This window comes from Lactuca virosa, chromosome 4 (assembly GCF_052849685.1).
Source record: "Lactuca virosa cultivar CGN04683 chromosome 4, Lactuca_virosa_CGN04683_v6, whole genome shotgun sequence".
In the NCBI taxonomy this organism is placed as follows: Eukaryota; Viridiplantae; Streptophyta; class Magnoliopsida; order Asterales; family Asteraceae; genus Lactuca; species Lactuca virosa.
In genome coordinates this window covers 412865916-412877834 of record NC_136429.1, presented here as the reverse complement: position 1 = coordinate 412877834, position 11919 = coordinate 412865916, and the positions used below count along the sequence as shown (strand labels likewise).

Below are 11919 nucleotides of genomic sequence, written 5' to 3'. Positions count from 1 at the left end.
AACTGGCAGAGCTTATCTGGAGAGAATGCGGTTTTGATACCATGATGGATGAATCCTTGATAAATTCTTGGATCAATCCTCACCGCAGGTTGCTGGATGAAGACTATCGACCCCACCTTACCTACGCTGAACCTCCCTCGGATGGGTACTGGGATGTACCAATTTCTCCAAATGCCAAGTACTTCACAGTATTTGAGCAATTCGACCGCAGCCTTCCTGACCACAAGAGACTGCCAATGGAGTTTGAGAGACTTAGTCTTTTTCACGCTAAACATGCCTCCTCCATTGAGAACATATGGTCTAACGACAGACCATCCGCAGTCAAGAACTACAAAGTCCGGAAATTTATGAAGGCTGAATACATCTAGTACACCCTCACAAGAAGGAAACATGACTACGTCCGCAGCCAGGCAGATTTTCCTTTCATGAATCCGGAAGAAATCTTCCTCATTGCCAAGGTGTTTCAAAACAAATCAGAAAAGCACCCCAAAATGAAAATTACGCTTGAAAAGGCCAACACTTTTCTGAAGGAAACTGTCTGCGATTTTGCCAAGATAGATGCGGATATCTACCCCACCATCCTCAAGAAGTTTGATCTCCCACCTCTTGAACCTGTGCCAATGCCTACTGAAGGCTTTCAAGAAAGATCTCTAGGCGCAACAAACTTTCCTGAACTTGTAGTCATATTCAAAAGGAAGACCGAAAATGTCAAATACTTCATTCCTATGACTGCCATGCTTCGCCTCACCAGAAAACAACTTGACATCTGCCGAACCGCAGTCGAAAGATCAAAGCACACCACCGCAGAAGTCAAGTTCGAGATCTCAAGAAGAATCACCTGGCTTGAAAACATCAGGAAGTTTTGGTGGATTCTGATCAAGTTTCTCAAACTTGATAGCTGAACCGAAGTTAAAGAGGTCACTTAGGGGGAAATTGTTGAATCATGAAAGTGACCCTCTTGAACTTTGCTACCGCAGCCACTTCAGCACCCGTAGTCAGTCTTTTCATCAGCAACCGCAACCGGACTCTTGCTACCGCAGTCAACTTAGCTAGATTACTTCATTTGTCTTTATTGTAATACACTCTATTATCCAGTATGCATTGCATGGCTACGTATAGAGATGTAATCTAGTGCATTTCTGAGTTTCTATAAATAGAGACTTATTCTCTTGTATCCAATACGGATAATTTATGCTTCTATTCTAAATACATTTCTCTGAAGTTATCTTCTCTATTTCTCTATCTTTCTACTCTTCACTTCTTACTTGTAACTGGAACATAACTGATTATAACCTCTCTTCGGAGCAAGTCTTTGAGACTTAATCACCAAGTTTGATCTACCTTATTAACTCGGTTTGAATGCATTCCTTGTTATGAATCAACTTGTGTGTTTTCTTGATATAACAATTGTCGTCATTTCTATTTCTTTACATTTCTGCAACTAACTCTCTAACTATTTAACTCTAACTTATTAATATTATTGTTGAGCTTTCAGATCCTTTGAGATTAACTATTCCGCAATATACTTGTTCTAACGTTTTGTTCAAGTGTATCTCTAAGTTTTTCTCTCAACAGCTGTTCATTAAATCTGTGTAAGCTTAGGAAACTTAATGCAAAAGAATGTTCAAAGCAATGAACTTTGAATATGAGACTTTGTTTCCATGGAATTGATCTCCATTGGAATACTCTGTAATGTCTGTTGACAAGTCTTTGTGACTTTGTGCATAATCATTACAAGAGGACCACTGCATATAAGTCTAGAATCTAACAGATTTAAGTAAATGCCAGGAATCTGGGATTCGTGCATTTGCAGTATGGATTTGAGATTGTGAAATGAGAATCATTGGAAGTATGTTCAATCAATCTATTTCACCGAGTAAAGATCATAGACAAACTTAGTGTGCATACTTGATGTATTGCATAACTAATGTTTAGACAAACATAGTGTGCATACTTGGTGTATGGCATGACTAGTGTTTAGAAAACATAGTGTACATGCTCGGGGCATGGGACAACTATTGTTTTAATTCAAGAATAAAGTTGATAGTTTGAAACAGTATACAATGAATAATGTGCAATAAATATGGTGATAAATAAGAGGTGTTTTTATTTATATTCATAAGTTCTGAGACCATAGGTGATTCGATTATTCTTGTGTTTCACTTTACATGTTTTGACTTCCAGAATAACTAAGTCGCTCTTCCTGAATAACTAAGTTATTCAAACCATCCACAGTCGGTCATATGTTGGAAGTAGATATGAATCAAGACTGTCATGGGTTGGATTGTAGAGGTCTAAGATGTTGGACAAAGTGGTACTACAACACTCATGAGTGCTCATAAGTTCTGAGTATTGGATTCAACCCACGCTCACTGGTATCACTTCATGGAATTTTATCTCGAGTGATCGTGAGACGGTAATATCATATAAGTCTTCAAACCTAGAGATATGACTTGTTGCCTATGAATTGGTTATATATTGATCGTACGAAAACGTTGGTAACTCGATGTTATAAAACGTGCCTTTGTGTATGATTCAACAAGTAGTAGAACAAGCATATGAGTCGAAGTTTATCTGTTCCTTCTTGGATTAGAAGCGATATCTGGGCCCCTCGATGATTTTGTTTTGACCTATGTACCGAGCCCAGTCAGAACTAAGTTGATCTGTTCACTTAAGTTCTATGTCAAACAAATCGGAAATCGGGAAACAAACTGCTGGACAATAAGTAAGACTTTGTTCTATGTATTTGTCCGGCTGATATCTAGAACAGAGGATTATATGATCACTTATCTTAAATGGAGTATCATCATCATCTCAGTTCCGCGAGACCTTGAAAAGAGCTACGATTGCTGGTCGGTTCCTGAAGTTATACTTGCAGTTATAATTATTAGACTTATCCAAGTGGGAGACTGTTAGATTAGGTGTCTAAGTTCATAACTATTTATGGGTTGTACTTGACCCGACGCGGCATGGTCCATTTGGGTTGCATGGCATCATGCATTTGGATAAACTAAAATGAGAGAAATAACACTTATGGTTTATTAATATATTATAAGTTCTAATATATTAATAATATTATTTAATTAGTATTAATCAAGAATTAATCTAGGGATTAATTAAGTGATCAAAAGATGACTAATTAAATATATGGGTTGATTATGTAAATCATCCATAACTTAAATAGTGGGCTAAAGGCTCCATGGATTATCGAGTTGGGCTAAGGTCCATAGGATGCTCCATGGGAGTTACAAACCCATGGGTCATGGAAATGAAGAGCCATTAGGGTTTACATGGTGTAGCCCTAATTGTAACACACTATATAAAGGATATGAAGCTCACCAAAATCGGCACTAGAGGTACTAGAAGCAAGTTTGAGGGCAAGCCGATTTCTAAGTGTGACATTCTCTCTCAAAAGTTTATTCCAAGTGCATTTGGTGTTGTGTGAGACATTTGAGGCATCACACTTGGGGTGCTAGGCTCTCAAGGTTTTCAAGGAATCAAATCAATTACAAGGTATGTAACTCTAGCTAACTTTTATGTTTAGAAGTTCCCCATGTATGCTAGATAGGATTATGAACCTTGGAAAAAGTATTTTTGCATGTATTTTAGACAAATATAGATCCAAGGTTTATAGGGTTGCATGTACACCTTAGGAGTGTTAGAATGCTCAAAACCCTACAGTTTCCCGCTCTTCTGCTAAAGCTGAGTACAGATCGATGGCAAGCACAGTTAGTCAACTCTTATGGCTTCGTTGGTTGCTCTCTGATTTAGAAGCACCTCAATTAGAACCAACTCCTCTTTACTATGATAATCAGGTCACTCGTCATATTGCCAACAATCCAATTTTCCATGAACGAACAAAGCATGTTGAAATGGATTGCTACTTTGTTCGTGAGTGTGTGGAGTCCAAAGAAATTGCCCCTTGTACGATCGCTACCATCAATCAATTGATAGGCAGTTTTTACCAAACCTCTTGGAACTACGTGTTATCATTTCTTACTTGACAAGATGGGTGTTCGAGATCTTCAAGCTCCATCTTGAGGGGGAGTAAAGAAGATTGATTTTGATTTGGTTTCCTTATTCTATATTGTCTACTGATCTAGTTTCCTTTTTTCTATTTTTGCTTGCTATTCAAGCAATATTCCTGTATATATTTTCTATGGTTCTTCAATCATAATAGTCAGGAATGCAGTTCTTCCTGTTAACCTTTCTTGTTTTCTTTAGTGACCACCTCTCAACAACAACCATCGAAAACCTCTGCCCACCCTTCTCCTTCTCGTATTCCTCCCATGCAATCAACTCCATCATGTTCTTCCTTCAAATATGAGACACTAGATTTCGGATCTGAGACAACGTTGGTGATCTCAACCATTACCACTTACCATCTGCACCTTCTTTTCCGATGATGCACAAATCCTGATGCGAAGGATTAGTTCATCGGGGTGGATTTGGGTTATCGGAAGGTGACTCGAGGACTAATGGTGGGTAAGAAAGTGATCGTCGGTGACACCACTTCTTCACATCATCATTGTGCTCCTTCACGCCATCGTCTCTAGGAAAAAAAGTGGTGGATTAGAGGGTTGCAGATCTGGATGTAGAATGGCGGCATAAAAGGGAATTGATGTTCTCCAAAAGAAGATGTCGACAAATGGTGGCATGTTAGATGACATTGGTTGCCGGAGGTGGTGGTTTTAAGTAACACCGGTGAGATGCGAGTAAAGGAGAGATAAGTGGGGTTAGTTAATCGTGTGAAGAGTGTCTAAGCTTTATTATTATTATTATTATTTTTAATATTTTCAAATATGGTTCCCGTAGTTATAATAAAAGACAACATAGAAAAGATGAGTAATCTGGTTATTGAGTAAATTACACGAATAGTCCCTATGGTTTGGGGTAATTTGCACGTTTGGTCCCTAACTTATTTTTTAATTCGGAAGGTCCTTACTGTTTGTTTTTGTTGCGCGCTTGATCCCTGTCTTACCTAAAAAGACTATTTTGCCCTTAATTTTCTAATTTATTCAAATAAGGTGAGGTATGTAAGGTAAGGTAAGGTAAGGTGAAGTGAATGTTAGGTTGGAGGTGTGTTTATTTAAATAAATTAAAAAATCAAGCACAAAATATTTTTTTAGGTAAGACAAGGACCAAACACGCAATAAGCACAAACAGTAGCAATTTTCCAAGTTAAAAAAATAAGTTAGGACCAAACGTACAAATTACTCCAAACCATAAGAACCATTTGTGTAATGTACTCCTGGTTATTTTACCAATTCTTAATAGGGATATTTATGTCATTTCACATGTGTTTAAGAGATTCTCTTCGAGGGTAACAGTCCTAAGAACCACAGGTGTTACCAAAATCCTCCATTAGTACACATGTGTTACCAAAATCGGAAAATCCACGGAAAAGTCTCAAACTTTTGAGAAAAGTTTCAATAAAGTCCTAATTTTTTTTAACAGAAGAGTCCCGATTATTTAACATTTTGCCTAAATTAACGAACAAGTCATTTTTTATATTTGAACAACAAATGACAAATTATATAATTTTCACAAAATAATAGAACTTTTCTGTTAAAAATTTTTTAGGACTTTTTTAAAACTTTTCCAAAAAGTTTAGCACTTTTATTAGTGATATTATTTTCCAAAAATAAAAGTAAAAAATATTATAACCAGTAAACCTCTTAGAGGATACGGTGTGGGCACATCTCGTGCTCGTTGTGGCTGAGGTGGACGCCAAAAACGGCGTTATAACGAGGGAACACCCCCCCCCCCTTCTCGTTTCTGCTCGTTATGACACTTCTCGTGCCCGTTACCACTTATTGAAACGGAAACTAAGAACCAATCAAAATTATTTTCCTTCCTCTTTCTCTCTTTCTCTCTACCTTTTTCTACCTCTTAACAAGTTATAACATTGAAACACCATTTCCTACATGGTGTTATGGTGTTGTGGTGGAGGTTGATGTTGTATGTAAGATGACGTTATAACACCGCCCATATCCGGTGCTCTTACTCATGTTATTATGACGATTTTGCAAAGTTGAAGTGACAACCTATTTAAACCAAGAATTCGCGGGGGAAATAAAGTAACTTGGCCAGGGGTCAGCCACAGCCTCATGGCTTCATTCCCACCACTCAAATCAAACCCTCTGCAACTCCAAATCCCTAAATTTAAAAAAATTCTCTTTACCTTATCATCTTTTGTCATTTTGATGAAGTCACAAAAGGTTTAATCTCTACAACTTAGCCTTTTCCTTCTCGATTTCACCAGATTTAATGTCGTCTTCATGTGCTTCGGTGCCGTATCCAGTAAGAACCGAGTGCCCTACCGCTAACAAATTCAGTTCCATCGTCAAAGTTCATCCTTATAGTGAGCTTTCGATCTAATTTCAGCTCATTCTGTAGTAATATTTCACATCGCTTTGACGCTAATTGGTAATTATTGATCGACTGTTCTCTGTTTTTGGTAGGAAATAAATGTGGTTTGAGTAGGAGAGATTTTGCTACGAAAGGAATTGTTGCAGCTGGAGCTTCGGTGATGCCATCTACTTTGCTATCTCAATCTGCTCAAGGTTAAATTGATATCTCTTGCTTTAGGGTTTTAATTTTATTTTCGAATGGCCAATGGAAATTGTTAGATTGAAATTGTTAGGGTTTTAAGTGATTGATGCATGTCTGAGCACAAATTTGGCTCCATTAGTGTGATTAGTTTCTTCATTTTGATGTAGCTTCGTATTTACTATAATTTTATTGGGTTTTTTCAATAGGTTTAGAGAGATTACCTTTCAAGAACGATGGATATAACTTTTGGACATGGAGAGGTCACAAAATACATTATGTTGAAGAAGGAGAAGGTTTCCCCATTGTTCTCATTCATGGTTTTGGTGCTTCAGCTTTCCATTGGAGGTCCCTTTCTATTATTCTATTTTTTTTACCAACATTTCCTTTTATTATCGTTTGCAATTGTTTCCTTTTCCTATTTCTATGTATTTTGGAGGTCCCTTTCTATTATACAAGAAAATTTCAAAATCCTTGTTCTATAATTTATGATTTCTGATATATCTATAGGTACAATATACCTGAATTAGCTAAAAAGTATAAAGTGTATGCTGTGGACTTACTTGGCTTTGGGTGGAGTGAAAAGGCACTTGTTGATTATGATGCATTAGTGTGGAGAGATCAAGTTGCTGATTTCTTGAAGGAGATAGTGAAAGAACCAACTATATTGGTTGGAAATAGGTAATGATCTTGCCATTTTTTTATATATGTGATTTGGTTAACACAATTACATGAATTCTCCTTTTAGTGGTTGTGTATACATATTATTATGAAAATTAGAAGATCATTGATTTATAAATTTGGAAACTTTTTATTAGTCTTGGAGGATTTACAGCTTTGGTGGCAGCAGAAGCAATGAAAGAGCAAGTTGTTGGGATTGTGTTATTGAACTCTGCAGGACAATTTGGAAGCCCAAATGATGAAGAAAATGAGGCTCAAGAATCCCCCTTTCAGAAATTTCTCATAAAGCCATTGAAGGAAATTTTTCAACGTGTAGTTCTTGGATTCTTGTTTTGGCAAGCTAAGCAACCAGCTCGTGTTGAATCTGTCTTGAAAAGTGTAAGTTTAAATACTCCTTTAATAATTATTTAACTTTATTTTATAATAATTATAGTTAGAACTTAGATGAAAGAAATAGCAATGTGCTTTCATTGAATTCTTTATTATATTAAAGCATACTACTTTTATTTTGCTTCTGTAAGAATCATGTTAGATACACTTAAATATATCTTCATTTACTATAGTAATGAAAATATTAAATTTAAATTTTCAGGTATATAAAAATACTTCAAATGTTGATGATTATCTAATCCAATCAATCACCAGACCAGCAGATGATCCGAATGCTGGAGAAGTCTATTACAGGTTTTTTCTTTTTTATAAAAAGAATTAATAAAATAGTTCAGTAACCAAATCGATAAAATGATGAAAATACATTTTGTTTTTTCTATATATCAAAACCAGATAACCGAGAATACTATTTTTTTTTAAACAATCAAAAAAGTATAATGATTTAATCAGTATCTGAAATAGTAAACCAGCTAAATCAATAAAGTAGTGAAAGTACAACTGCTTTTCAAATGGTGAAAATACATTTTGTTTTTTATATATTAAAAAACCAAAGAAGCGAGAAAAATGATATTTTTAAGCAATCAAAAAAGTATAATAATTTAATCGGTATCTAAAATAGTTAACCGGCTAAATCGATAAAATAGTGAAAGTACAACTGTTAGTTTTACAGTGTAATCTACCTAATTTACAGATTAATGACACGATTCATGTCAAATCAAAGAAAATACACACTCGACAGTGTATTGAGCAAACTATCGTGCCCATTATTGTTAGTGTGGGGTGATTTAGACCCGTGGGTGGGGCCCGCAAAGGCTCTTCGGATCAAAGAGTTTTACCCGAACACATCTATTGTAAATTTACAAGCCGGGCATTGTCCACATGATGAAGTTCCCGAACTTGTCAATAAGGCCTTGGTTGATTGGCTATCAACTCTACCTTCCACATCCACATCCACATCCACCACCCCTCAAATTTTATAAACTTTTTTGTATTGAAATTTGTAATTATATATTTATATACAACATGTATGTATAATTTAGTCACATATTTTCATGAAATATTTTATAAAATTTCGATACTTTGATTACGGTATTTTTAGTTGGATTTATGGGAAGTTGTGGGATTCCAAAATTTGCATTAAGCGGATCGTTTGTTCATGAAAAAACAAACGATAGTTTACTGGATTGGATGTGAATTGGACTGTGACTGGAAGTAGGGAAATTTTCAATTATTTGTTCGTTCGAAAAGGCGGGACAAAGGCTTGACGTTGATTTATCGTGTGTGAAAAAGATGTAAATGCCCTTGTCCTTATCGTCAAAAATAACTTTAGAGAGTTTACAGTAAGATTTGTACAGCTTTTGACATGCATTGGATTTCAATTTAGACAAAAATCTCATTTTTTATTCTCATACGAAAAGGTGGGACAATCATGCAATAAGGTGAGACTAAATATTCTTTGTTTATGCAAAGAAAACGTAAATACACTCACGTCCTCGTGTAAAATAGCTTTGGTAAGTTTGGTGAGTTCAATCAAGTCGTATACTATGTAATAAATACCACGTAAGCATAAAAGCTAATGACGTATTGAGTTTATAAGATTTATGTAAAATGTTTCTTGTATATGATGAAATAAGGAAGTATTTTTTAAGATTTATGTAAAACGTTTCTTGTATATAATAAAAGAAAAAGGAAGTCTTTAGATCTAGAAGGTTGATGTTGCAATTTGCAATTTGGTTTTCTAGAAGCCTTGGAAACTTTATAGCTTAAAAAGTCATAGAGAAAATTTGGAATATTCGCGTTTACCAATTATGTTTGTGGTCCAATACTCCCGTTTGTTTTGTGCTACCGACTGGCGACTACTGCTATTAAAAAAAATAATAATAATAAAAATAAAAATTAAAAACAATAAATTTATTCTAGATATTTATGGTTAGTTCTCATTATTATATATATATATATATATATATATATATATTAAACTAGGCGAATGTCCGCGCGTTGCGCAAGATAGGAAAAAAATATTTTATATTAAAAATAACTAAATCATTGTTATTAAAAATTAAATAATAATTTCATAACAAATATAAAAAATGATTTTTAATATTATCATTATGTTGAACTATATCATAAGATATAAGATTGGAATTTGAAGTTGTTGTGCATATACAAAGTTATATGGTTAAAATAGAAATTTTTTTTTAAATTTTTAAAAAATTAATAAATAATTATTGTTATCTATTAAATAATAATTTCATATTAAATTAAAACGTTTATATTAAATATTATCATTATGTAGAACATATGATAATAGAGACATCTTTTTATATATCTTAAATATTATCATTTTGTACAACATATGATAATAGATACATATTTTTTATCTTAAATAGTAAATTAAAAAAATTCTGTATCATAAATATTACTATAATAATGTAGAACATATGATAATAGAAACGTATTTTATAAGGTTAGAACATAAAATTGTATTACATACAGGGTTGTAAAACTTGGCTAACACAACCAAATACTCGACATGTTTACTTAAACTCGGCCTCCAATTGAAGCGAGTTTGCCTAACTCAGCCAAAATACACTCGGATATTAATCAAATTTGATCCAAATCTAAAAAATCCAGTCCAAATTCATTTTCGAAATTCTGAAACTTAATTGGTCACTTGTCAACAAAGACAATCTCACTAAAGAATACTCTCAACGTCCTACTATGGTAGAAGCAAGGAAGATCTCATGACTTAGTCCATTTGAAATATTTCACAATCTTTCCTATTTTATAGAGGAGGAGACATTCTGTTGTTTACTCTCACCATCGATGTGAGATGAAGACATTTTAATTAAACTCATTTCTTTATTTGCCAATAATTTCATTTTGTTAAATAAATATTAAATAATAAAAATAAAACGTTATCCATAAAATTTATTGTTCAATAGTTCAATTTTTCAGTAATCTCGTAAGTTGCTAACCAAAAAAGTAAGTTTTTATTGAATAACTTTTTGTTAATTCCTAAAATCATAAATTTAGTTAGGTACTTAATATAGAAAATTTATCTATATGTATTTTCATGATTGAAAAGGTCATTATAAAATGAATTCATTTATAAAATATAATCGAGTATATATTTCATGCTTTTGAATCAAAGTGATTTTTCAAACAATTATAATTTTATATTTAGGTAGATTTTTTTATATTTATATAACATTATGTAACTTATTTATAATATTATTAAAAACAATTTGAATAATAATGAGAGTTTCAAATGTATGTGGTGAAAGGAAAATGCTTCCTTTATCGGTCCAAATTGATCAAACTTGGACCGATTCAACTCAATATACCAAACTACATAATGTTTTTTCTACTGAAACCCGGTTTGTATATATTTCATTTTTTGAATCAAATTCATTTTTCAAACAATTATAATTTTATGTTTAGTTAACTTATTTATAATATTATTAGAAACAATTTGAAAAATCATGGGAATTTCAAATGTATGTGGTGAAAGGAAAATGCTTCATTTATCGGTCCAAACTGATCAAACTCAGACCGATTCAACTTAATATATCTAACTACATAACAATTTTTCAACTGAAACTCGGTTTGAACCTAAAAAAATCTTGTTCAAAACCATTTTTAGAATTCTAAACTTAAGAGGGCAGTTTCCAATAAAGACAATCTCACCAAAGAATACCCTTAACATCCTAAAAAGGTAGGCATAAGGAAGTTCTCATGGTTTGGTCCCTTTGAAACATTTCACAACGTTTCCTATTTATAGAAGAGGAAACGTTCTCTTGTTTACTCTCGCCATCAATGTGGGATGAAAACATTATAATAAAACACACTTTCTTGTTTATAAAACATTATTTAACTTATTTCATAAAACACCATTTCTCTTGTTTACCCTTTCTTCACTATTCAATAGTTCCATTTTTCTATAATCTCATAAGTTGCTATCCAAAAATGTTAGTTTTTATTGAATAACTTTTTGTTAAATTCTAAAATCATAAATTTAGTTAGGTACTTAATATAGAAAGTTTGTTTATATGTATTTTCATGATTCAAAAGTTCATTATAAAATGAATTCATTTATAAAATATAATCGAGTACATATTTCGTGCTTTTGTATCAGAGCGATTTTTCAAACAATTATAATTTCATGTTTAGGTAATTGTTTTTATATTAATACAACATTATGTAACTTATTTATAATATCATTAATATACCAAACTACATAACTTTTTTCTAGTGAAACCCGGTTTGTACATATTTCGTGCTTTTAAATCAAAA

General features: G+C 33.2%; 1 protein-coding gene across 1 annotated transcript; it reads left to right on the top strand.

Annotated features, from left to right (window-relative positions):
* Nucleotides 1-6138: 6138 nt before the first annotated feature.
* On the top strand, nucleotides 6139-8710 carry LOC145108916 (alpha/beta-Hydrolases superfamily protein). The gene is made up of 7 exons (XM_079046001.1): nucleotides 6139-6364; nucleotides 6465-6566; nucleotides 6762-6900; nucleotides 7063-7233; nucleotides 7371-7611; nucleotides 7826-7917; nucleotides 8315-8710. The coding sequence occupies exons 1-7, from the start codon at nucleotides 6271-6273 to the stop codon at nucleotides 8601-8603; spliced, it is 1128 nt and encodes a 375-aa protein (XP_078902127.1). The 5' UTR covers nucleotides 6139-6270; the 3' UTR covers nucleotides 8604-8710.
* Nucleotides 8711-11919: the final 3209 nt, after the last annotated feature.